The sequence below is a fragment of the Delphinus delphis genome, chromosome 1, assembly GCF_949987515.2.
Source record: "Delphinus delphis chromosome 1, mDelDel1.2, whole genome shotgun sequence".
Classification (NCBI taxonomy): Eukaryota; Metazoa; Chordata; class Mammalia; order Artiodactyla; family Delphinidae; genus Delphinus; species Delphinus delphis.
The window spans coordinates 85,046,190-85,070,056 of record NC_082683.1 but is presented as its reverse complement, the minus strand read 5'-3'; the positions used below and the strand labels follow the sequence as shown (position 1 = coordinate 85,070,056).

At 37.2% G+C, this 23,867-nt stretch overlaps 1 protein-coding gene across 1 annotated transcript in view; it reads left to right on the top strand.

Moving 5' to 3' along the window:
* The window catches only part of DPYD (dihydropyrimidine dehydrogenase), an 809,439-nt gene that overhangs the window by 670,114 nt on the left and 115,458 nt on the right, over nucleotides 1–23,867 (top strand). The window contains exon 20 of the mRNA XM_060026070.1: nucleotides 22,807–22,986. Coding sequence (XP_059882053.1) covers nucleotides 22,807–22,986 — 180 coding nt within the window. The remainder of the gene's footprint in view (nucleotides 1–22,806; nucleotides 22,987–23,867) is intronic.

The following is a 23,867-nucleotide window of genomic DNA, read 5'->3' as shown; positions in this document are numbered from 1 at the left end:
TTGAAAAATCCACCTCAATATTTTAGAGACTCGTTTTGGTACTAAGTTAGGGTTCAGAATTCAGACTGAATAGAGAGTTATTAGAAAATGCTAGGCCATAGCAAATGTATTGTAAAGAATATTAATGATGAATTACCATCTGTTTTTCAAAAAGTCCTCTCTAGTTATTAATTCATTTGGCTCTTACAAAGCTCAGGGCATATCAATAAGCATTTTTAACCCATTTTGTAGATTTGCAAATTTGTAATTACCTTAACTTTGTTTCACCAGTTGGCTAACCGGTGTGATTAGAAACCATGTTTCCTGATTTCTATCCCATGATTTGTCTCTGCGTCTCCTACCGTCCATGTTATTGTGCTCAAGAAATTGTTCTAGAAAATGAAAAAGAAATTCATCATCATTCACAAACACGTGAATGCATGCTCTGTCCTTGACTTATTAACTGATGATTCATTCTCAACTCTTGAACTACACCTGTGTATCATTTGTTTATCCCAGTCTTATAATTTTCCAGGTGAACTGCTTACTCCTTCTTAAATAATTTATCCCTGAATTCTTCAGTTTCCAAAATTACTTTAAATTCTAATAAATTTTCTCATGTGCTGAGTAAAGGAAATCATGAGATTTCTAGAAAGCTGACTAACTTAGGGCTCCTGAGTTCTGTTTGGGGAAAACGTAGAAATCCAGTTAATCAATTTTTAAGTAACGTGAAATAGGGAGGCAGAGTAAGTTCCAATGTAGCTTCAGGAAAAGCAAGAGACACATATGTGACTCATACCGTATAAGAAGATAAAGCTGGTTGTTGATAAATATAAAGACACATCCTTGGGTGCAAAAACTTAATTATACATCTAAAATAGACGTAACTATGGCAAAGAGAAGATTTTGTAGAAAAGCTGTGGAGGGATTTAATTCACAATAAGGTCAACAAAAATAGCATATTGATGTAGCTTCCCAGTAAATGTTGATGTGATCTTAGTTGTATTTGAGATATGATATTTAGTAAAAGGGAAATGATGTCCTCAATGAACTCACATCAGATGACATCTTCATTTATCACGTGGTGGGTGCCCACTATGTGCCAGGCATAGTTCTAGCCCCAAGGGTACAAGGATGTTTTCAGACAACTGAGAATGCTTTTAGGAACCTTGCATGCTAGAAGCCCCCTCAAAGGAGTGATACGATAATCGAGCCCAGATTCGGATGAGTAAAAAAAGAAGTCAGCCATGCAGAGGTCTGGGAGAAAAGTGTCCTCCTGGCACAAGGAAGAGCAAGATCATAAATACAAAGGCCTGGCGCACAAGGGTGAGAGCAGTCTTGTCTTGTTTCAGGACAGAAAGACACAGCGGAGATGAGGATGATAGGAGATGAAGGGGCAGTCACAGGCAGAGGTGGCTCCTGTGGGGTACTGTACGCCACGATAAAAATTTTAGATGTTATTCTCTGTTTAATGGGAAGCTATTAAAGAGTGACAAGGTCTTTACATTTTCACAGTCTGACACCATACCCCTTCGCTCTCTCCACAAATCCAGGAGCAAATAAATGCTCAGTGGGCCCTTTCTACTTTGAACTTCCAGAGCACATGGTTCACTTTTAATTTATGGTTTTTATCCTTTGTGATTCAACTCTCCTCTCTTCTAGGGCTGCAGCCAGCCTCCCTCATCCTTGCCTTGCAAATATTTTTTTACTGTTTCCAAGGATGATGGTCTCCAAAAATCTGTTTTTATCAACACAAATCCATCACTTCTAGAAAAAAACATATCTCCCAGTACATGTTCTGTTAATGGTAGAACATCATCATCAATTTTCTATACAACAAAAATGTTATTAGATATGAATCTAAAAATCAGACTAACACAAATCCCTTTCCGGAATCATTCAGTTCTATCACATGCTTAATATATTTGAATTTTTTTCCCCAAGAGTTCAGATCAGAATAGATTGTTTGTGCCATTCTAAGTATTTCTTTTACAAGAAAAAATGAAAGTACAGACCACAAAGATTCTAAATATTTCTCTTACAAGAAAAAATGAAAATACAGACCACAAAAAGACATTTCACAGTTGGTTTCTCATAAGTACCTACCTCCCTAGGAGTTCCCAGGCCTGACATTCAATTTTGTACTGTACTATTTTGCTTTGTATGTGCTATCCCAATTCTTTATCACTTTTCTTCTCTTTTCTTTCATTTCTTGTTTTTTTTTTTTTTGGTCACGGTAACCTGGATTTATTTACATTAGAACATTCCAAAAGACATTTTACTCTGTGAATTAAAATAAATCCTGCAATTTTGCAATATGTGTGTTTAACAAATTATTTTTACTTAGAGCATACTACAGAGTTAATTTTCTCTTGTGTGAGAGAAGAAATAAGTATGAAAAAGAAAATGCCTTTGTGCACTACAAATAATTGTCATGCAAATATGAATTTTCACCTGTCCTGTTTATTAAAAATATTGTTTTGGGTATAACATGCAGTATTTAAAATATGAACACCTAGCTCATTTCTTACGGAGTAGCCTTGAAAACGTCTTATTTCTAACCATCTTCAAAGATTAGAAATGTGAAGATTTGTTTATTCACTTTCTGATCTTAATACAGGATGTGTCTAAGGTAGAGGAAGAGGGAGGACGACTCTGTTAGGCAGTAACTGCACTACAGGACACCTAGGGCTCTGCACCAAAGATATAACTGAGCTCTGAGAGCTGCCTTAGGAAGGTTAGTGGGATCTCTTCTTAGTGTGGTAAAATTGAAGCTGAACAGTTCTGCCGTATACCTCTATATCATTGTCTAATATGTAGTGTTTTGTTTCGTTTATCTTGCCAACCAGTGTCTCAAGTTCCTTGCTCTTAATGCATTCAGTTAAGAAAGCCTCTTGTTGGTCCCTAGTGTTTTTCAGAAACTTTGTTTATTCTAGTCTTGAAGATTCTTGACAGTATTTGTGTGCCTCTGTTATGTATCCAGATCTGGTTGTATTGCCATGTATATTACAGTAGTTAAGAGAAGGAGATTTGAAGTTCTACAATTCTTTGCTCAACTCCTGGACTCACCATTTTATAACTAAATAAATTTAAGCTAATTATTTAACCTCTGTAAACCTTGGTTGATTCATCTGTATAATAGAAGTTATAGTATCTACCTTATTGGGTTGCTGTGAGAAATATTTAATATGTTAAAGGAAGTATCACGATTCAGAGTCCCAGTACGTCTAGTGCCTCCCTCCTGATCCAGCCTCTCTGATCCTGCCAACCTCTTGCCATCCAGCGATGCCTGGCACATCAGGGAGGCTCCAGCACCCTGGTCCAGCTCTCAGATTGGTTGGAAAATGCATATCAACTCTGATTGTGTTGGTCTCTCATTATAAACTCCTAGAAGAAAGAGTACCAAGATCATGTAATTTTAGTCATGTAATTGACATTTATTAGAGGTTTTCTTGCTACAGATGACAGTGACTTACTGAGGATTAAAGAATAAGCAAATAATTTGGATGCACATTTATTTTCATAGTATTGATTAGGACTCATGCAAATAGTGATTATGAAAGAAATTACAGTAAAATATCAAAGTCCTTATAGGCCTAAAACATTCTTAAAAGACTTTTCTTAGAAATCACAACTATGTCTCCCATTTAGAAGTTTTAAAAAAATCAGTGATAAGTTTAAGGTGTATGAGAAGTACAGGAAACTTCTGTCAGGAAATTTCCGTCTCCAGTTCAAGTGACTCCTAATTCACAATTCAGAAACCAGGCTTAGGCCAGATGACCTTTGTATAAACTAGGAGCATGATCAAATTCAGCATTGAAATTTATGATCAGCTCCACTCAGTAGAAGAATTTTTATCAATTGAGTTTGCCACAAACAAGAGGAAATCTGGATTTTGTCAGAAGTATTCTGTGTATAAATATTTACTGGATTTTTTCATCTTCCTCTCACATTTACACTCCTTAAAACAATGTATCTGATAGAAACAGTTTACTTATATGTTAAAAGTTTGCTCAAGGAAGGGAAATCACATCATCAATGCTCCCAAGCAAAATGCTTTTAAGGGAAAGTTTTGAATATTTTATTGCAGACTATTCAACAAATTGTAATTTCAGATAGAGGACCAAATGGATTTCTGTTTTATCTAAGTTAAAAAAAATCATTCAAAAGCTTGGCTCTCTAGAAGTATGTATCTGTGCATCATGTACGTGTTTTATGGCATCAAAGTTACAGTTCAGTAGATTTCCAAAAGCCTTTTGAGACAGAGACATGAATTTTTACAGATTCTAATTACAAGTTAGAAGTCATCTCGCTGTTGGAAGTTAAAAATGGAGACAATTAGAGAAAATTCCAGTTGAAAGAAAAATGCGTTTTGGAGAAAGCGATAAAAGCACAAAAAAATAGGAAAGTAAAATCACTTCTCAGTAGTTCTTCTGTGATTCAATTGTAGATCAATAGTGTGTAGTTAATGCATTACCAGGAGAGCATTAATTTGCAATTATGGCAGGTGATCTGATCCTCTGTGTTCTGTCCATTGACCCAGATGACCTTTTGTTGAAAGAGATTCTGTGGTTATTATTTTAAATAGAGCAAGAGAAAGGCAAAACGAAAGTATAGGTCACTCTCAGCTGTAAGTATCTTACACAACACAAATAGGAACCTTTGTAGTACAGCCCCAATAGTCGTATAAGTATAATGAGCCTGAGCGTGGGCATGTCTGTCTGTGTGCAGGATGGATGTAATATGCACCGTATGATGGTGGGTAAAAATGATGCAAGGTGAAACTACAAATGCCCTGAATTAAGCATAAAATAAAAGTCTGTTTTATTACAGGTCTCTGTAATAAACCTCTACGCAGGAAGATATGAGAAACTTTGGTGCAACCAAGTGTGTGTTTTAGGATGCTTCCTTTTGAACGTGTGAGCTAAGTAGCCTGGGAGGTAGAGAGTCGGATGCCCCAAGCACGCATTCTTGAAAGCAAGTGGATCTCAGCTGTTTAGCGACCACATTCTAATCATAAAAGTGTGGCAAGGACCCAAGTGGCCTTGTCCAGAGTCGGCTACACAGGCAATGATAGCCTCAGAATTGCCAGCTAAGCACAGGGGACCTCAGTCTTCTGAGGTCTTACTGATGTATGTTTCAACACAAATGAAAATGCATCAAACTGCTTAGAGTGAAATCCTAGCTCTACTGTTCGTTAGCTATATGACCTTGGCTTTAATAGGTGTGTGAACTTTTTATACTTCAGTTTTGTTATCTGTAAAGTGGGGATAATAGTAATACCTACTTCGTAGGATGGATGTGAGGATTAAACATTATCACATGTAAAGCACTTCAAATAGTACCTGCAAAAAAGTACCCCACAGATGTTAGATAGGAAGGTTCATCATCATCATCCCCCACTAGCATTTTTATACATTCACAAAGAATTTTAAAACAAAATTTACAGCCCTCTATTCTAGCTTTTGGCTAGCATGTAGCTAGTCTTAGCTCAGGTGGATTGAAAAGGAGCCTGAGGGAAAGGTCAAGTGCTAATGTTTTGTTGGAAAGTAAAATCTAGGATAGTTAGAGTAAAAGAAACTAGAAATGAGACAGAGGAAGATGCGATTTGAATACAAGTTAATGCGTTACTGAGTTGGCCACTGCTTCACAAGACGCAAAGAGAAGCTACAGTCACTTGGCCACATGGACTGCCTCCAGACAGACTAGAGAAACAGTGCCTTGGGGAAATTCCCTGGCGGTCCAGTGGTTAGAACTCGGAGCTTTCACTGCAGTGGCCTGGGTTCAGTCCCTAGTCGGGGAAATAAGATCCCGCAGGCAGCATGGTGTGGCACAAAACAAACAAACAAACACAACTGTGCCTTGGGACAATCCATCACATGGAAAATGAAGAAAAAACTTCTCTGCCATTCCCTTGGGTCTTCTCTCTTCCATTCGTTAAAGTTCATCCTTCTGGAGAGTTAACTCTCCCTGCTTCTGGGTTTTATCACCCTGTGAAAGCGGGCTCCTACAAACTGGAGTGTAGCCCATAGTGGTACTTCATCCAGATTCTAATCTCTTCTACACATCTGGTTATCGAGCCTCTATATTCACAGTGACAGATAACTTATGACCTTACAAGTTATCCAGTTAAAATTATAAGCAAATTCTGCCTCATACTGTGGAAACTCTACTTCAATGTATCTTTCATCCGTTGGCCTTACTACTTCTTTTTAAAGAGAATATATTCATCTTATTTTGTAAAAGCATAGAATTTCAGAAATGGAGAAAAACCCTGTCAGTACAGAAACAGTTAAATGTTATATTCATACTGTTCATTTCTTTGGTTATAACCATAAGTGGTAATATAGGTAAGTGAAAATAGTGTGCAATTTTATAGTAATATTTTTACTACACGATAACCTAGATCACTTCACTCCCAGAATGAGACACAGGAAGCTAGGAAGCTCTCAAGTAGGAATAGCTTGCTGTGAGAGAATTAAATGGGTACCCAAAGGCTTTCTGGAACCTGGAGAAATTAGGACAGCAGTAACCTAAGCATGCAGAAGTGATTCCTGCTTATACCAGGAAACCCAGGGGAAGTGCTCTGAAATGCTTTCAGTAATACGTAAAAACTGAGTAGCATGCGTGCAAAACATATTCTAAAGTTATTCATCAGAAGTGTACCTGATACGAAGATGGGACTTGGTTCTCTCCGGAAAAGTGTCTAAAATGAGCATTGTAGTGATTTGAGAAGGGGGAATATCATTCTTTGGCTGTTTCTCCATTCATTCCTTGGTTGAAGCACGCAATGATTCATTAATCATCCAAACAGTCAAGCAAAGGAAAAAAGGGATCAAAGGTACAAATATACAGGTAAAGAAAAGGGAGGAAGAAGGTCCTTATGGTCAAGTAATTGAGAACTGAATGCAACTTTATGTAGGAAAACAACTTGTCTATACTAGTTTTTCATTTTTTTTCATGGATAGATATATTTTATGAATAAATGAAACCACTGCTTAAATCAGTCTAAGTCCCAATTTTAACCGAAGTTGTCTGATAGGTCACTCTGGCCATTTGGAGTCTTACCCATTCTAATTATATGTAAGATCTTTAGTTTGATTTTTATAAAACTTGACATTCTAGCGCCTGGATTTTGTTATAACTATCTTAGCCCAGCGTCATATAAGAGACTCTTAATGAAGAGAACATAAATATCTTCCCACAGCCTCACTATGATCCACAAACAGGCTATACGTACATTATAACTTTGCAAATCATAATAACAAAGCTATTATAATGGCTAATGCTCACACAGAATTTACTATGTGTCAGATACTCTTGTAAGCTATTAGTTCTATTACACTTACCCCTCCAATAATCCTCCGAGATAGATATTAGCATTGTCCCCATTCTATAGATAGGAATGTTAAATAACAAGATGGTAAGTGGCAAAGCTGTCATCTAAGCTCACATAATTTGGCCTAGCATCTCTGATTTTAACCACTATGCTATACTGACATTTTTGCTCACTAGAATGACTATTTTCAAAAGACAGACAGTAATAAGTGCTGTTGAGGATGTGGAGAAACTGGAAACTTCATGTATTGCTTGTGGGAATGTAAAATGGTGCAACTACTTTCGAAAACAGTTTGACAGCTCTTAGAAAGTTAAACGTAAATGTACCATACAGTCCAGAAATTTCACTCCTAGGTACCTATCCAAGATAAATAAAAACATATATCCGCACAAAGACTTGTACACAGATGATTGTGGCAGCACTGTTCCTAATACCCCCAAAATGGAGAAAATCCAGATTCACATCAGCTGATGAATGGATAAACAAAATGGGGTACGTCCAATGGCATAATATTCAGCAATGAAATTAACTGACACCATAACAGCATAGGTTGTTTTAACATGTGTAAAAACATTATGCTAAGTGAAGACAAGCCAACACAAAATACTGTACTATTTGTATTACAGAATTCTATTTATATGAAAATGATCCAAAGGGGCAAATCTGTGAGGACAGAAGACAGATCAGCATTTGCCGGCAGCTTGGGGAGGAAGTGGGAGGATGACTGTAAAAGGGCACATGGGGGGCTTCCTTGGTGGCGCAGTGGTTGAGAGTCCGCCTGCCGATGCAGGGGACACGGGTTCGTGCCCCGGTCTGGGAAGATCCCATATGCCACGGAGCGGCTGGGCCCGTGAGCCATGGCCGCTGAGCCTGCGCGTCCGGAGCCTGTGCTCCGCAACGGGGGAAGCCACAACAGTGAGAGGCCCGCGTACCGCAAAAAAAAAAAAAAAAAAAAAAAGGAATAAGGAATGATTCCTAAGTCTTGGACTATTGGAAAATTAGGTCGTAAGGAGTGGGAAAATTAAGAATGCTATTCTGGCCATAGTTAACGTGCCTAGGAGACATCTCAGTGGAGATGTCAGATAGGCAGTTGCATCTCCTTTTCTCTATCCTACTTTCCAGAGATGTACCGAGCATTCAAATGCATGTATAACCCATAAAAATATGTCTTCTCTCTCAGCTAGGATGTATATTCCTTTCCATTTCTTATGAATGCCTGGTAGTGATTAGGCACAAAGTAGATACATGGATACATGCTCGTGTACAGATGCTGAGAAATGAATGGGTAGATGTCTCTATCAGTGAATGTTTAGAAATAGACAAAAAGCGTCTGGGTGTTGAATAGTTCAGAGGGCAGTTTCAGTTACCCCTTATCATTCTCAGAGAGAGATATATATATATATATATATATATCCTGAAGCTGAGTTCTAGAAGATTATGTTAGAGGAAAAGATTAAAAGAAATGAAATTTGCATCAAATGTATATTTTTAAATAAAGTAAATAAAAGGTCTAGAAAACATTTCCTTCCAAAGGAAAAAAAAAGCCTAAATTTATTAGTCTTTAAAAACATGCTCATCCATTTCCCTAACTCATTTTCTTCAAACACTCAGGAAATATTGCTTCTCTGTTGTGTTTAAGTGGTCAGATTTCCCACACATTTAATGTTCTTGTGACTTGTGGGTCTTTTGAAAACTTTCATACCAGATTCTCCCGGTCTGAAACATACATATTCCTAGTTAAACACCTAGTTAAACACCTCTCTTATCCTGTTTACTGATCCCGCCCCACAAAATCAGAGGAAAGAGAGACAGTGATGGTTGTTTGCTTCTTTTGTTTAAGCTGACAGATCTGAACCAAGAGGACCTAAAAACTTCTTGGAATTAAAAATTTGGATATGCAGATTTAAACCTTCATTATCTCCGAATCAATTATTCTGTGTTTGTAAGACAAAGAAGATAATATGTCTAAGGATCAAAATATCAACCCTGTTTCAGATAGCTGGCTTAATCCCACAGTGATAGACGTGTCAGATATTATAATATTTAGCATATTTCCTCATGTGGAAAAGGATAGGATTTCAGTTGTCATGCTTTAAGGGCATGAGCCATAATCTCATTATCATCTCCCTAAATCAATCACTACCTCCTGGATGTTAACTCCATCCTAATGATACCAGATGCAGTAATATATATGAGGTGAGAGAAAAGTTCCGTGACTCATCATGGGGCCTGAAAACAATGACGCAAGCTAAAAATCAGTTTAATCACTGGTGAATTCAGCATGGCCAAATACACCACACATTGCACATGCCTGGTTTTACAGAGCTAAATTAAGAATAATGTTGCATATTCATAGAGCATGATGTCTCTGAAACACACAAAGTAAATGTGAGTAATCTAAAGAGAGTTAAAAAAAATAAGCCAGTTCTATTGCATTTTAGAGCGTTATGTAATTAGGGACTGTTCCTTATAACAGCTTCAGGATGTAAGCAATAGTTTAACTTACAGTGTGACATTTTATAGATAAGACTGAAATGTAAGACACATAAAATTCACTTAAGCTGCATTTACCTTATTTATCTTTTCCTTTAATTCATATACATATTCTAATTCATATTCTTAATTGATTTAAAACTTGCAGTATGTTGATTTGTGGAGAGGGGATGGCAATCAGATTTTAGTTTATGTTGTCAAAGCATGACAGTTGAAATTCAGTTATTCCTTGGTCTCCACATTTTATCTTATATATTCATCTGTGTGTGATAAGCCAATTGCTTACAACATAGATGTGATAATTTTAGTCCTGGGGCTCAATGTAGTAACTTATCTTAGAAATTAATCATTATGGAAAGAAAACTCAAAAGGCACTAGTTTCACATCAAGATACACAATTAAAAACTTGAATAGTTACTCTTACCTCTGAATGAGACTCACTGTGACATACATATAACAAGAAAGCCTTCCTGTATATAGTTCTTCATAATTCTTATCTCATTTTGTCCCGACAACATCTTTTTGAGGAAGGTTCATTCTGATAGATATAAAACAAACAGCATCATCTCAGGATGCTGCAGTCAGTTTTGTTTGATAATAGAATTTGAAAAGAAACCAGAGGACTGGTTCATAAATTAGTATCTTTGAATGAAAAAATAAATGAATGAGTGGGTAATTTTTGAGTAAAACTTTTTTGAAGAAATGATGTCATAAAACTGCTCTCTGATGATTAAAATTCATATTGATCTATTAAACACTCCTGGCTACATCCCAAGCAAATAGAGAGAAAAGGTCTTTACTGGGAAGATGCAGCAATTTTGCAGGATATATTTTAAAGGAGGGCAAATTGTGTTAAATGCCAGTGTTTCCACAAATCTGTTCAGTAGTAAATTTGATTATTTACCTTGAACTACTTAGAGTAAGTTGATGAAGTTCTGAACTTTAAATTTAAAGGATGAACTTGAAATAATCAAAGATAGAGAAAGAATTCTTTAGAATGGAAATATTGGTCCTGATCCAAGGAGACAACTGGATATGAGTGACGCAGAAACAAAAAAATTAAATAAGCCAATCCAGACGCAAATGAACTTAAAGACCTTTCTCTTAGTTTCTCCTGGCTCTATTTTATCTGTTCTTCACCATGGATAGCATCTAGATTGCTATATATAAACACTTCAACATATATGCATATATGAATGAAAATTAGTAGTTTAGAACATTGCATAATTTGGACATGTTACTGTAAGTTCAGTCACTATTAAATGAGGTCTTTATAGAATAATAAATTACATGTTTATCCAGTTGTGATTAAAGGAGACTACTAGAAGAGAAAAATCAAATGACAGCTGCTATCAACATTCAGGTATCTAGAGTGGGACCACCAGATAAGTAATAATCCAAATACAGGCCAAGTTTGGCTGTGACAAACAGTATGCTGAGTATCAAGAAGAATGCTAAAGAAGTAGAGCTGCTTCTTTGCATCGTAGAAATACATTGGTGTTCCCAGAAAAGAGTTAAGTGCAAAGAAATTAATGTTTAATGGTGCAATGAATGGAACAGACTCTAAATTCAATAGGAATTGAAATAAAAATATCTTACTGTAGAGGAAGAGAAAATGAATTATTGACAGAAAATGAAAGAACTATGCTCATCATTGAGTGCTGTTGCTCTGATATCTTTCTCTTGCTTCATTCATTTATTCATTGAACAAATCACATGCCAAGCGCAAATCTTTACGTGAGTGTGCAGTGATGAACAAAACAGATATCGTACCTATCCTTTTATTGTGTCTCTGAAAACTGGTGAATGAGATCCAGACAATGATACCTACCATACATGTACTTTAGGTACTGACCCAGATACTTACATATTTTATTCGATATATTCCTCATAAGAGTTCTATTTTAGATACATAGATAGGTAGATAGATTCATAATATATATATATAAATATATATAATACAAAATTTATTTATTTATTTATCCCTGTTTCCACATGAGTGATTGTCGTGGTTACAACGGAAAAGCAAGAGTACACAGAAGTTATTAGAAAGGGTCCTAGAAGCAGACTGACCCAGGATTTGAACCTTTGCTCTGCTATTTATTAGCTGTATGATCTTAGTCAAGGTCCTTAGTTCTCTGACCCTCTTTTACCCATCTGCTAATTGAAGAAAATAATACCACATTTCATGGTATTATTGTGAAGTTTAAATGTGGTGCTACACATGAACTTGGAATGTAATACCCACTAGGTGAATTTCAAAGCACAGTAAGCCTAAAGGAATTTGGGTAAAATATGAAGAAATGATAGCTACAAAAGAACAGACTTTTAAATATGTAAAGTACATCAGATTTTTCCACCCTTAAGGGTGGTTTACAAGATTCTGGCTTACAAGATTCAGATTTGGGACAGTCCTTATTGTTTCTTTTCTTCTTGAGTTCTTCTCCTGCCAAAAGACCCTTGGAGGCCAAGAGGGCCTCTTTAACCCTAGGGCTATCTGGATCAGGTCAGCTATCCATGACTCCAAATTCCCACCTAAGTAGTAAAGGCCCCGTGACTTCAATCCATTGTTAAGGTTCTGAGGCCTGCATAAGTACCTGAAGGACCAGAATATTAAACCAAACCAAAAGTGACAGAGCATTTCAGAACACATTCCATGAGGATAAGCGAAAATCTCCCTCCAATCTAAACACGGGGGAAAAAACCTTCTAATAAGTAAGGAAATCATAGATCTAGGTTTGTCTAGGACAATTTTAATTTATGATGATTGTCCTGGTGTTTTTATGAATAATTGCCCTGTTTACTCTCAAGTGTCATAGTTTCAATGGTAAATCATATGATCACCTCTGAGTATCCTCCTAAAACTCTCAGCCTAGAACTTTTACTGGTGTTTGTTATCTTCCTTCAGGTTAACTCTCATACTCATAAATCATAAAATATGTGCTCTTTTAGTGAGAAATGCAGAAATAAAACTGCCTGTTTGGTCATTGCATTCATTCATCTGTAACCATATCCCAGCGATCCATTTGTGGAAGCTTGAAAACCAGGCATTTTGTTTTCAGGTTCTTGGTCTTCATTAATTTAAAAAATAAAAACCTGGTACACAATTTACTTCCCTGGTCTTTCCACAAAGTCACAAACTTTGTGAGCCTCACGTTTTCTAACTGTATAGTAAAGGAATTAAGAACAAGTCTTTAATGTTCTTTGTCTTTAGGTCTTCAATGTTTAAAAAGAGCACATCTTTTTAAAAATACAAACTTTTTTGCTTTGCTTCTCCAGCCTTCCATCGGTGTATACGAGTGCTTTCAGTATATTAACTTGAACATTGGTAGGGTTTTTTTCTATAGCACTTAACTCTGTAAGTATTCACTCAATCAGCTGAACTTTGTCTAACTTTTTTGTCCCAGACTATATTGGCAACTCAGTCAAGATTCTTGACTCACTGATAATAGCTACACACTACTCTCACAAATTTGTGTTTTCATCAATAATATATTAACCATAAAATCAACTACTGAATTGTGAGGGCTTTGAGTTAAGAAGTGGACACTATTATTTGAGATGCTATTTTCACATTAATAGCATTTTTCTCGTTGCAGGCAAATAGTCCTTTTTTCTTGGAATGATGAATGTCTGCTTATATTGTTGAATAACCACATACCTTTATCCATCTTCAAGGTCCAGAAAAATTTTTCCATGGGATAATTTGCCCAATAGACATTTCCTTTCTAGGCATTATGACTTATTCTCCTTCTGTCATCCAAACCCCGTGCGGTATTTTAGTAAATGATATTGTAAGTCAAGTTTTCGCAGCTGTGTTGACTGTTGAAAAAGAGAGATTGCCTAAAATTATGGATTTTAGTCATCTGACAGCTATTGTTTGGATATTTAGTTTCCTTTTCTTGCCCCACTTTGATCATGGGAGGTGCTGAGCTTGCACAATGCTCTGTGAAACCCTTGCACCACCACCTGTGTTACTGCAGAGTAATTGAAAATTACTGTGGTAACTGATGCTGCACCACAGCAATAGCCCAGGATGGTGAGATTCTTTTTTTTTAGTAGAAAAATCCTACTGCTTCTGAAGCAAAAGGGACCAAGCTTCCTCAAACTGCAGCCACAGCCCCTAACTGAAGAATGGGCTACATAAGACCCTGATGTGCAGAAGACTCCAGGCCTTGCCTCAGTTTTTTTTGTCTTGTATTTATGTCTGTGGGGAAGCATGGCCATCAACAGCAATGTCTTTGAGGAGGCAGGTAAGCAGTCACAGTTCTTTGGCCCTACATGTTGTGCCTGGCTTACCCATTTTATCTCTAGCCCCTCATAAAAGGCAGACAGCAGTGCTGTGTCTCTGTATGATTCTTTTCTATTATTATTTATTGGTTCAGGTCATAACTGAGATCTGAATCCAGTTGGAAGTGACTTTGTAAAGGACGATATAAGGAAGGAGACAGAGGCAATCTCACCTGCAAGGCACATCCCTTTGACTAATCAGCCCAGGCCATCTCAGTCAAGTTGTGTCATCAACAAAGTACAAGTGAGAAGATCAGTCCCACAATGCTGTTCTGAATAATAGTCGAGGGCGTGGCCCATCACCTGTGCTGCCTGTAAGAAAGTACTTGGAGAATAGATGAATATATTCTGGTTGGCAAAATGTGGTCTGAATCTCAGTGTAAAATACCTTGGAAACACTTTATTCTCTTTAGTCTGTCTTCAGCTGAATGTGTGTTAAGAAATTAATCAGATAGAGAATGACCACAGATGGACATTGAAAAATAGCCTTTCAAGCTCCATAAAATTCCTTCCTGATTGGGAAAAAAGAGGTATTCATATACTTAGAATTTGTCAGAAAATAGGTAATTTAAATGGCTAGGTAAGAGGATAAGGAATGTAATCGACAATGAAATAGATGACATACAAAACAAAAATTAAGTGACTCCTATACCTTTAGGATTTATCAATGAGTAGCAATTAAAGGATAACTTTGAAAAAAAATTAATAAGCTTAACTGCTTATCCATTGGGCTTTTTCTGAACTGAACCTTCACAAAAACAACATCTGTGGGGCTATTTGGTTTTTGTTCTTTCTTCCCCAATCCAATTTGCTATGGTCAGAACATAGAAAACTGAACTCAAAGCCAGATTTCTTAATAGGATGGCATTTGGACAGCTGTTTTACTTAGTGATCCTGTGCAGTTTAGTAGCAAAGTTGAAATAAGCCCTCTCCTTTTGGGGCAAACAAGATGGTATTCTGCTGAATGCTAGAATTTTATCACTTTGAAAAAAAAAATGCTGCTTGAGAGACCTAAGAGTATAAAAGCATTTGAGATCTCAGAAGGAGTTTAAATCAATGCACTGCTACAGTTACAGAGCACATGAAAGAGCCTGCTGTCTCAATTGCCAGGAAACTACTTAGAAACTCTCACTTTGATTTCTTCACGTAGTCCATTACATTACTGCTAAATGCAGTATATAGGGACATCACAACTTTGATGTTGTACAGCTCCAACAAATGGAAACTAATATGACAGAACTACTAAGATTTGTGGTTTTATGTGGATATGCAAATATATCCCTATCTAGCTCCCTATGTACTATGTATCTCCAGGGGCTGTCTTTTCACCTATAGCTTTATAAAATCATAATTTTGGTGTTTTATTCATGAATTCTAGTAAGCAGTACCATGTTTATGTAGTACCAAAACCTCACAGGGGGATATTGTTATTCTGAATTATTACTTTAACGGTATGTATTGTACACCGGTTTCAAAAGTACAATGTAGTTTTATACATGTTTATCAGTACTGGTCAGAACTCAATTCAGTGAGGAATGACTGATTCCATGCCTTCGGAAGATCTGATGTTTTTAATCAGTGGGTGTGGACAGATGGAACTGGAAACTGCATTTTCATCCAACAACAATAGAGGTCTGTTTTCCAGTTTTAGTAGTAAACCTTCAAGTAGTCCTCCAATTATTTTAGGATGCTTTTAAAAATCTGTGGATTTCTGCCATTATTCATTAAATAATAAATTTGAAATCATTGTTCAATAATGTGCTTCTTCTTATGAAAATTATAAGTATGAGCATATTGAACCATGGAAGACACGTTACAATTAAGATTTCGGAATTTAGAGAAATAAAAGCAGAGGTCAGAAGATCGAATCTGACCATTGACTCAACCACCTACTAATCTTTTGAGTTGGGACATTCAATGTTTAGTTTCCATTTCTTCACTCACTAAACATTTAATAGCACCTTCTCTGTCTTCCTCTCCGAATTGGTGTATGGACTAAGTGATGACACTTGAAAGGCAGTGCCTTAGCGCAAAAGCTTCAGACCAGGTGGGGAGGCCAGCCCTGCCTCCACCTGTGTGACCACGGACAGTTCTTTCAACCTTTCTGGACTCCTAAGCTGTGAAACAGGGAGGCTGGTCTGAAAAATGTCTAAATTCCCTTTTGTCTTTGAAAACAATAAAGCACTATGTAAAATATTGCAAGTGTTTTACATTGCTTAAACAGATTAACCCTTTATCAAAAGAGATTAGTAAAGAGAGATCATAGGATCACATTTTTCTTCTTTTTCTGGGAAATCTTTTAAGAATTGGATGGATAATCCTCCTTATTCAGTGTTTCATTTATGAAACATATTTCATGGTTCAAACATATTTCATGGGAATATTCTTGAACTTCTTCCAGCCACATAAGGCTCTGTTATTAGTATATTTTGGAATGTGATAAGCATTGCAGAATTTCCATTTTTGCTTAAGTGTAGTTACTCTCCAATATCCCTCTTACTAATGAATGTACAGAAACTTTGAGACTACTTTGGACTTAAAATGTAAACATGTATTTTACTTGCTTACAGTCTGGTGGCACACATTTCTGAGACCTGGAGTGTAGTTTGTCCACCTATGTGGTAAGAAATGAAACGGAATCATTGTGATCATGGGTTCATCTGAGTTGTGTCTGATACTTCAAGATCTCTATTTAAGAACCTTGTCACATTTTCAAAATATCATTTGAAAGAGGTGCTACTCTGTTGCACCATAACAAGTCCCAGCCCCACAGTGTTCTATTTCTATAGAACTCTTCTTGGCCAAGTTATTTGCCTGGGATTCGTATTTTTAATCCAGTTTGAATTCTCTTTGCTAGTTTTCTAGTACATTGTCTTTTACGTTTCAAGGAGTTTGTTTTCCTTTACAGGCAAAAGTTTCTATTTTGACCTCCACCAGGCCCTTTAAATTCTAGATTACCTGATAATAACTCTGAGGTTTGATACCATTCTGTCTGAATGGTACTCTAATTTCCACAGCAGTTCCACCTACATGAGGTAATTTAATCCTCACAGTAATGAATTAGCTATCATCATCCACTGTGTTCAGATTGGGAGGTGTGAGAGCAGGAAACAACAAGCTAAAAGACTAGCTTCAGTCACACAGGTGCTGAAGGACAGAGCTGGGTCTCACACATGTCTTCTGACAATAAGACCAGAGCTTTTTTTGAGGTCATTACTTAATGTAAACAAAAATAGTATCCGTGACCTTCTTTTACTGCATTAGACCAAAAAAGTATAGATTTAAAAAATTATATTCTGCCTAATTCATGCTCTAATGATTTATTCATGTTATGAAATTTATTTTTGGTGCCAATCTAGCTTACTAAGTGCTAGCTACTAGTTTATGCACTTAAATACATTGCCTTTGACGCTCCTATGTGCTAAGTATTTAATCTCCATTTTTAAGTGAAGAAAGTTGCTCACACTTAGGCAGCTAAGATGCAGTTTAAACCTGATTCTGCCAAACTTCTACATGTATGCTCTTAACCCCTTGATATGGCATAAAAACCACTCAATTAGACTTTAAGAAATAGTTCTTCAAGTCCAAGCTCTTTCCATTGTTAAAGTAAAAATACTATCCTCTCCCCTGCCTAATTCATAGTTTTATTCGGAGTATTGAAAGAGATAATGTATGTAAAGGAGATTTTAAAAATATAAATCACCGTAAATAGGTAATTTACTATTAATATGGTTAATCCCATTTAATGAGAAATAATGAGAAAGGAATAGCACCCCTCAACCCTCTGTCACCTCCCAGGTATTTTTACAGTTGCTTTACATAGACAGCCTTCAATTAAATGTGGCTGCACCTAAAGTGAAAAGTCAGGGCACTGTGTCGGACCTCTAGAGGAGACTGTCCGGTGGCCACGGGAGCTTTACTGCACACCTCAAAACATGCCGCACAGGGGGGTCACCACCTACTCAGCCCCTGCACAGGGCTGGTCCTGCTGAGAATCCAGGGGCTCCTATTTAGAACAGCTCACTGTAGGGAGATTCACGCTTATGGAAATAATTAATGGTGGCAATGATCCTTATAATGGCACCTGATGCCCTGCTGCGAAGAAAGATAAACCAGCCTTCACCATAAAGAACTTACAAATTATACTGAGCAAACATGTTAACAGCTATTAAGAGTCCTAATCAGAGCTGCTAAACAAACAATTAAGAGATGTCATATAAAATACACCCATTTAGGAATAGCAGCTACATGTTTGGAGTTTTAAAAGGAACCATTTGCCTTTGAGATAGAGATAAAGCCCTCAGTGCAGGTTAGGCAAGAGCGAGGCACCTTTCTGAGCAAATCCATTTTCTGAGCATCAAATCCCATGGACAAAGCTCTGTTCCCAGTGGTGTGCTTGCGTCCTAAGTTTATTTTGGGTCTCATTACTATTTCATCAGAAAATGACTCTCTTTTTTTCAGACGAGACTTATTATGATAAGTAGTGCTGCTTTAAAGGGCCATGAAAATGTTGCTACAATCTAATAGTAAAAATCAAGAAATTATTTGTTTGGAAGAAACTTACTTTGCAGACAGCATTTCAGGATAAGATGAGATTCATCCCCACCAGTGCTTAAATCCTTGCTCTTCTAAGTGTAGACCAGCGACATCAGCACCACCTGGGAGCTTGTCACAAATGCAGAATCTTGGACCTCACTCCAAACCTACAGAAACAGAATCTGCATTTTAATAAGACCCTCCGATAATATATATATATGTTAAAATTTTCAAAGAAATATCAATGTGAACGCTTCTGTTATCAGAAATTCTATCAGAAAATTAATATTTAATCTTATGGATAGTAAAAGGTAAATTACTCACTTTAGGAAGGTATATAAATAGTGTGACATTTGATTGATGATGAAACATATCTGAAGTGGTCCCCTCTGACACCCATGCCTGATGGTGGCGTCCAGGGTTTCCAGCATATCACACCATCCCAGCAATGTTCAGTTGCCATCTGGTAGTCTCTCCTACCTCTTCAAGTTCTGTGTCCCCTTCACATGCTCGGTGTAGCTCCCATTTATCTGAAACACTAGCACTATAGGGTAAAGTGCATACAAGAGGGTGGGCAAGGAGGGAGTCTTTTTAGCCTTTAGCCCCACATGTTCTTCCATAGTTAAAATACACAAGTCTACTTTGTGATCACTCCAGCACCACTTGGCTGAATCTACTCTACACAATTGTGCCATGTTTGTGGATTAAGAGAAGTAGTGGCTCTTGTATCTTCTCATTGGAAAAGTTAGGGAGGACTGAGATTCAACTTGACTATTCATACACTGCAGAGTATCTAGAGTCCTTTTAGCAGCAGGTTTTCACAGCAGTCATGAACATCCCATAAATTACATGACATGATGTGATTTTCAAAATCTGATTTCTTATGATGTCCATATGGGGAACTATTTTAAGACTATAGTAAAAGTATACACATTAACATATACTACCAAAAAATAGAATCTCACGGTGAACAAAGAAGATTAAGTAAAGCATCAGTTGACTTTTACAGTTAAAAAAAAAAAATCCCGTGGAGGAAATTATAATGATGTTCTTTATAATTGTTCTGAAAAGAAAATCAACTCTAAGAAAGTTATAACAGGCCTAATTAATGCTTAAATTGTTCCTCCTGAGAAACATTTTTTTTTAATGTGATATAAATGGACTTCCTAGAAAATATTCTTGTCTGTATTTAGTGGTTATTCAATGTTCTTTCCTGCACTGTGGTAACATACAGCCCTTCACAATAGGAAATGAAAGGTTTTTATTTCTGCTTTTTGGTTTTTGCCTTGTTGTTTCTACTCATGTACAAGTAAGAAGTAAATAAAACAGGAGGACATTGACAATTTTTATCTAGCAGTATCGAGTTTTCAAAACAATAGTTATATTTGGGTTGAAGATAATTGATCATTTAAAATTATATATACATGTGTTTGGGTCATGGAAAAGATAATTGTAGTTACATGAAAAGAGTTTTCCTTCGTGAATGTCTATACCTTAGTCACCTTAGACTGCATGGTCATGAATTATGCAGTATAATCCACTTTCTAACCATGTGGCCTGCCTGGGGCAAGTCTCTGCATCTCACTTCCCTCATCTGTAAAATAGGGCTAAAAATTAAACCTACCTCAGCATTATTTTGAGGACTAAATGATATAATTTCCTCATGGAAAAACCAGAATGAACTTTTTGGACAACCCAATACATTAAAAAGTGTTTAACAGAGTGTGTGGCCCATAGTAAGAGCTCATCTCATGTTAGATATTACACTGTTTTCTTCTTAGCACACCATCATTCAGCCAATTTTGACAGAAATATAATATACAGAAGCCACTCTCTCCTATTCTGAAATATAAAATGTCCACATTCCCCTAAAACATAGCTATTTCCATCCTTATAAAAATAAGATACAGGGCTTCCCTGGTGACGCAGTGGTTGAGAGTCCGCCTGCCAATTCAGGGGACACAGGTTCGTGCCCCAGTCCGGGAAGATCCCACATGCCGCGGAGCGGCTGGGCCCGTGGGCCATGGCCGCTGGGCCTGCGCATCCGGAGCCTGTGCTCCACAACGGGAGAGGCCACAGCAGTGAGAGGCCCGTGTACTGAAAAAAAAAAAAAAAAAAAATTCAAAATTCTCCTACTTATACCCCTAGCTCTCCTATTTCTCTTAATAGGAGCAAAACTTCTCATCAGAGCAGTCTGTCTTCATATTGTCACATCCTCTATCCTCATCCATTCTTCAACTCGCTATAAGATGGCTTCTGCCCTGTTGCAGAGCTTCTCCCCCATAAATGCTAAAGTCTTTTGATTGGTAAATTTAACGATCACTTTTCACCTCCGATGTCACTGACCTTCGTGCAGCATTTGACATCTTCCGTGATGCCGTCTTGTATCTCTTCTGCTTAGTGTCCTTCATGGTCTTCCTTAGCCTTCCTTTTAAATGCTCATATTCCCAGAATTCCACACTTAGCCTTCTTTTTCATATATATGATGAAATCACTACCACTTTTTGCTGTGAACTCTTAGGTATATATTTTTCTTGCCCTTTCTCTGCCTCTGTCTACTTCCCATTCCCTATTCTGGAACCCCTTAGTGTGTTTTCAATAAATTTTCTCAACCAGCCTAGCAATAGCTAGGTATCAGGGAGTGCACTAGGCATGAGGATTACAATGAAATGTGTTAATTAAAGACTCAGAAGGCTTTAAGAGAACTTGAAATAGAATATGATTTATTCTATTTTCAGGTATTTCTTCATCTACATTCATGTATGACATGGTTTTTCTTTATTGGCTGCAATCACCAGTAACTATGATATATGCTAAGAATTTAATATCTGGGAAGATGGGCTAGAAGTGAGTTTTGCTTTGCTTAGTTTTGTTTGGATAGCTGTTTCTTTGGATTGATTTGAAATATGGATGCAGAGAGGTGTTGAATTCTATATGGTAAATTTTGAATTTGAAGTGATGATGGGCCATAGGGGCGAGGAGGTCCTACTGGCAGTTGTAAATGAGTCTCTGGAGACTATATATGGTATCAAAATTGGAGAAGTATCTTTGTAAATAATCAACCTGGAGTGTTTCTCTAACTCCAGTAAATTCAAGCTCTAATTCAAATCCTAACACAGACTCTCAAGTATATTTTTATTTGAATGATCCTAATTTCTCAGAATCAACCTTCCTTAACTCTAGAATTAAATCTCTATTTTCTAAGAAATGTCACTCAAATTTAAAAAATCTCTTCTGAATTACGCATTCATTCAACATATACTTATTAAGAGCAGAATAAATGACAAACTCTGTGCTGGTCACTGGGGATAATATGTTGAGCAAAATAAAATAGCTTCTTCCCTCCTGAAGATTCAGTCTATTGGGGGAGGGAACTGTCAATCAAATAACGTTGCAAGACTTAGAAGTCAAAAATATATGAGCTAAAGAAGGTCTTAACTTATTTTGGGCTCCTGGAGGCCTCCTTGAGGAAGTGATAATTCCCATGAGACTGAAGCTGTGCTGTTAGCCATATGTAGAAGGGAAGGACCTTCTAGGCTGCGAGATCTTACGAGGTCTTAAGGCAAAGAAGGAATGTGGCGAATTCGAGGAAAAGAGGAAAGACCTGGCTGACTGGAGCACAGTGAATACAAAGGGGGACAGTGATAGATGAGGCTAAAGAGGCAGGCCGTGGTACATGAGGGCTGAGTTGATGGGTCTCCTGCTCAGCAGGACCACCTCCTCGCATGAGAACCACGTCCAGGCTGCACGTCTCAACGGAGGGAGAATGAGAGAGTTAAAATGTCCATTCTCATGTTGTGCTAAATTTAACTCCTGGGAAATTCTTCTGGTTGGACCTAACTTTTTTACAGCCATACTGACTATACCTGCCATACAGTAAACTGCACATATTTAAAATGTACAGTCTGATGTTTTGAAATATGTGTATACCTGTGAGACCATCACCACATCAAGCTGATGAAAGTATTCACAGTCCCTGAAAGTTTCCTTGTCCCTTTTGTAGTCCTTCCCTCCCGACCACTCCCATCCCCTCCAGGCAACAACTGACCTGTCATGCTTAGAACAGTGCCTGGCACATAAAATAAATTGTGTTGACTATATGAAAAGTGAGGCTGTTTGGAGAATTAGCTCTTAGCTTGACTTTTAGTTGGTTGCTCCACCTTTTCTAGGTATGCAGTGCTGTTCAGAATCAGGATTTCACTGTCATTCAAGACTACTGCACTGGCCTCAAAGCCTTGCTTTATCTGAAAAGCATTGAAGAGCTACAAGACTGGGACGGGCAGAGTCCAGCCACCGAGAGTCACCAGAAAGGGAAACCAGTTCCTCGCATTGCTGAACTCGTGGGAAAGGTACGTGGCCACCTCTCCTGGGTTGTCCTTGAGAACTCTGCCTTGTTCACTTTCTATTTCAGGTCTTGTTTGCCCTCCTACCATCTCACTAACAGAGGAAACACAGTGCCCATTTGATGTGATTTCTGCTGTAGAATCGTTCTGAAGGAGGCTTGATTACAACTCTATGATAGGTCTCTGAGTTACATTTTTATGAAACCAATATAACACAAGGTCATATAAAAGAAAAAGATTGAAGTTTATAGTGTAAAGTGCCTCCAAATTCTTGCTTACTGTGGTGATGACTGGCATTCTTTCCAGTAGGAGGCTGGAGATTTCTTTATTCTTTAACAAGCTCTGGAAATTATAACATTACCTTTCTATTTTCAAGACAATCAAATCACTGGAGCCCTGAATAATACGATGAAGTTTTTAAAATTAAAATCTAATCAGTATCTTTTGTAACTGCTTCTGCTGTGTGGTTAAACCTGGGCTCAAAAGGTTATGTCCCAACTTTCTCACTAACTGCTATTTTCAGAGAAATATACACTACATTTACATTTTGTATAATACAGTGATTTTAGCAAATCTTTTCTAAAACAACATTCAGCATTTCGCCTTTGTATTTCCTTTGTACTATTCTAAATAGATAACCATTGTCAGAAGACGTTTCTTGAGTCCTGAATGAGGGGAGGAAAAAATTATAATTCTTAGTCTTTTCAGCTTGTCACTACATCAATAATTAACTTAAAAAAAAGAGAGGCAAGTAAAAGGATTCTTTAAGGAAGCATTTAATAATTCAAATGAATCTTAACTTGAAACAGGTCACATGAAAAAGAATGGAAAACAAAAACCCTGGGTACTCTGCCTTGGATGGCAAGGTTAGGGACTCAGAAAGAATA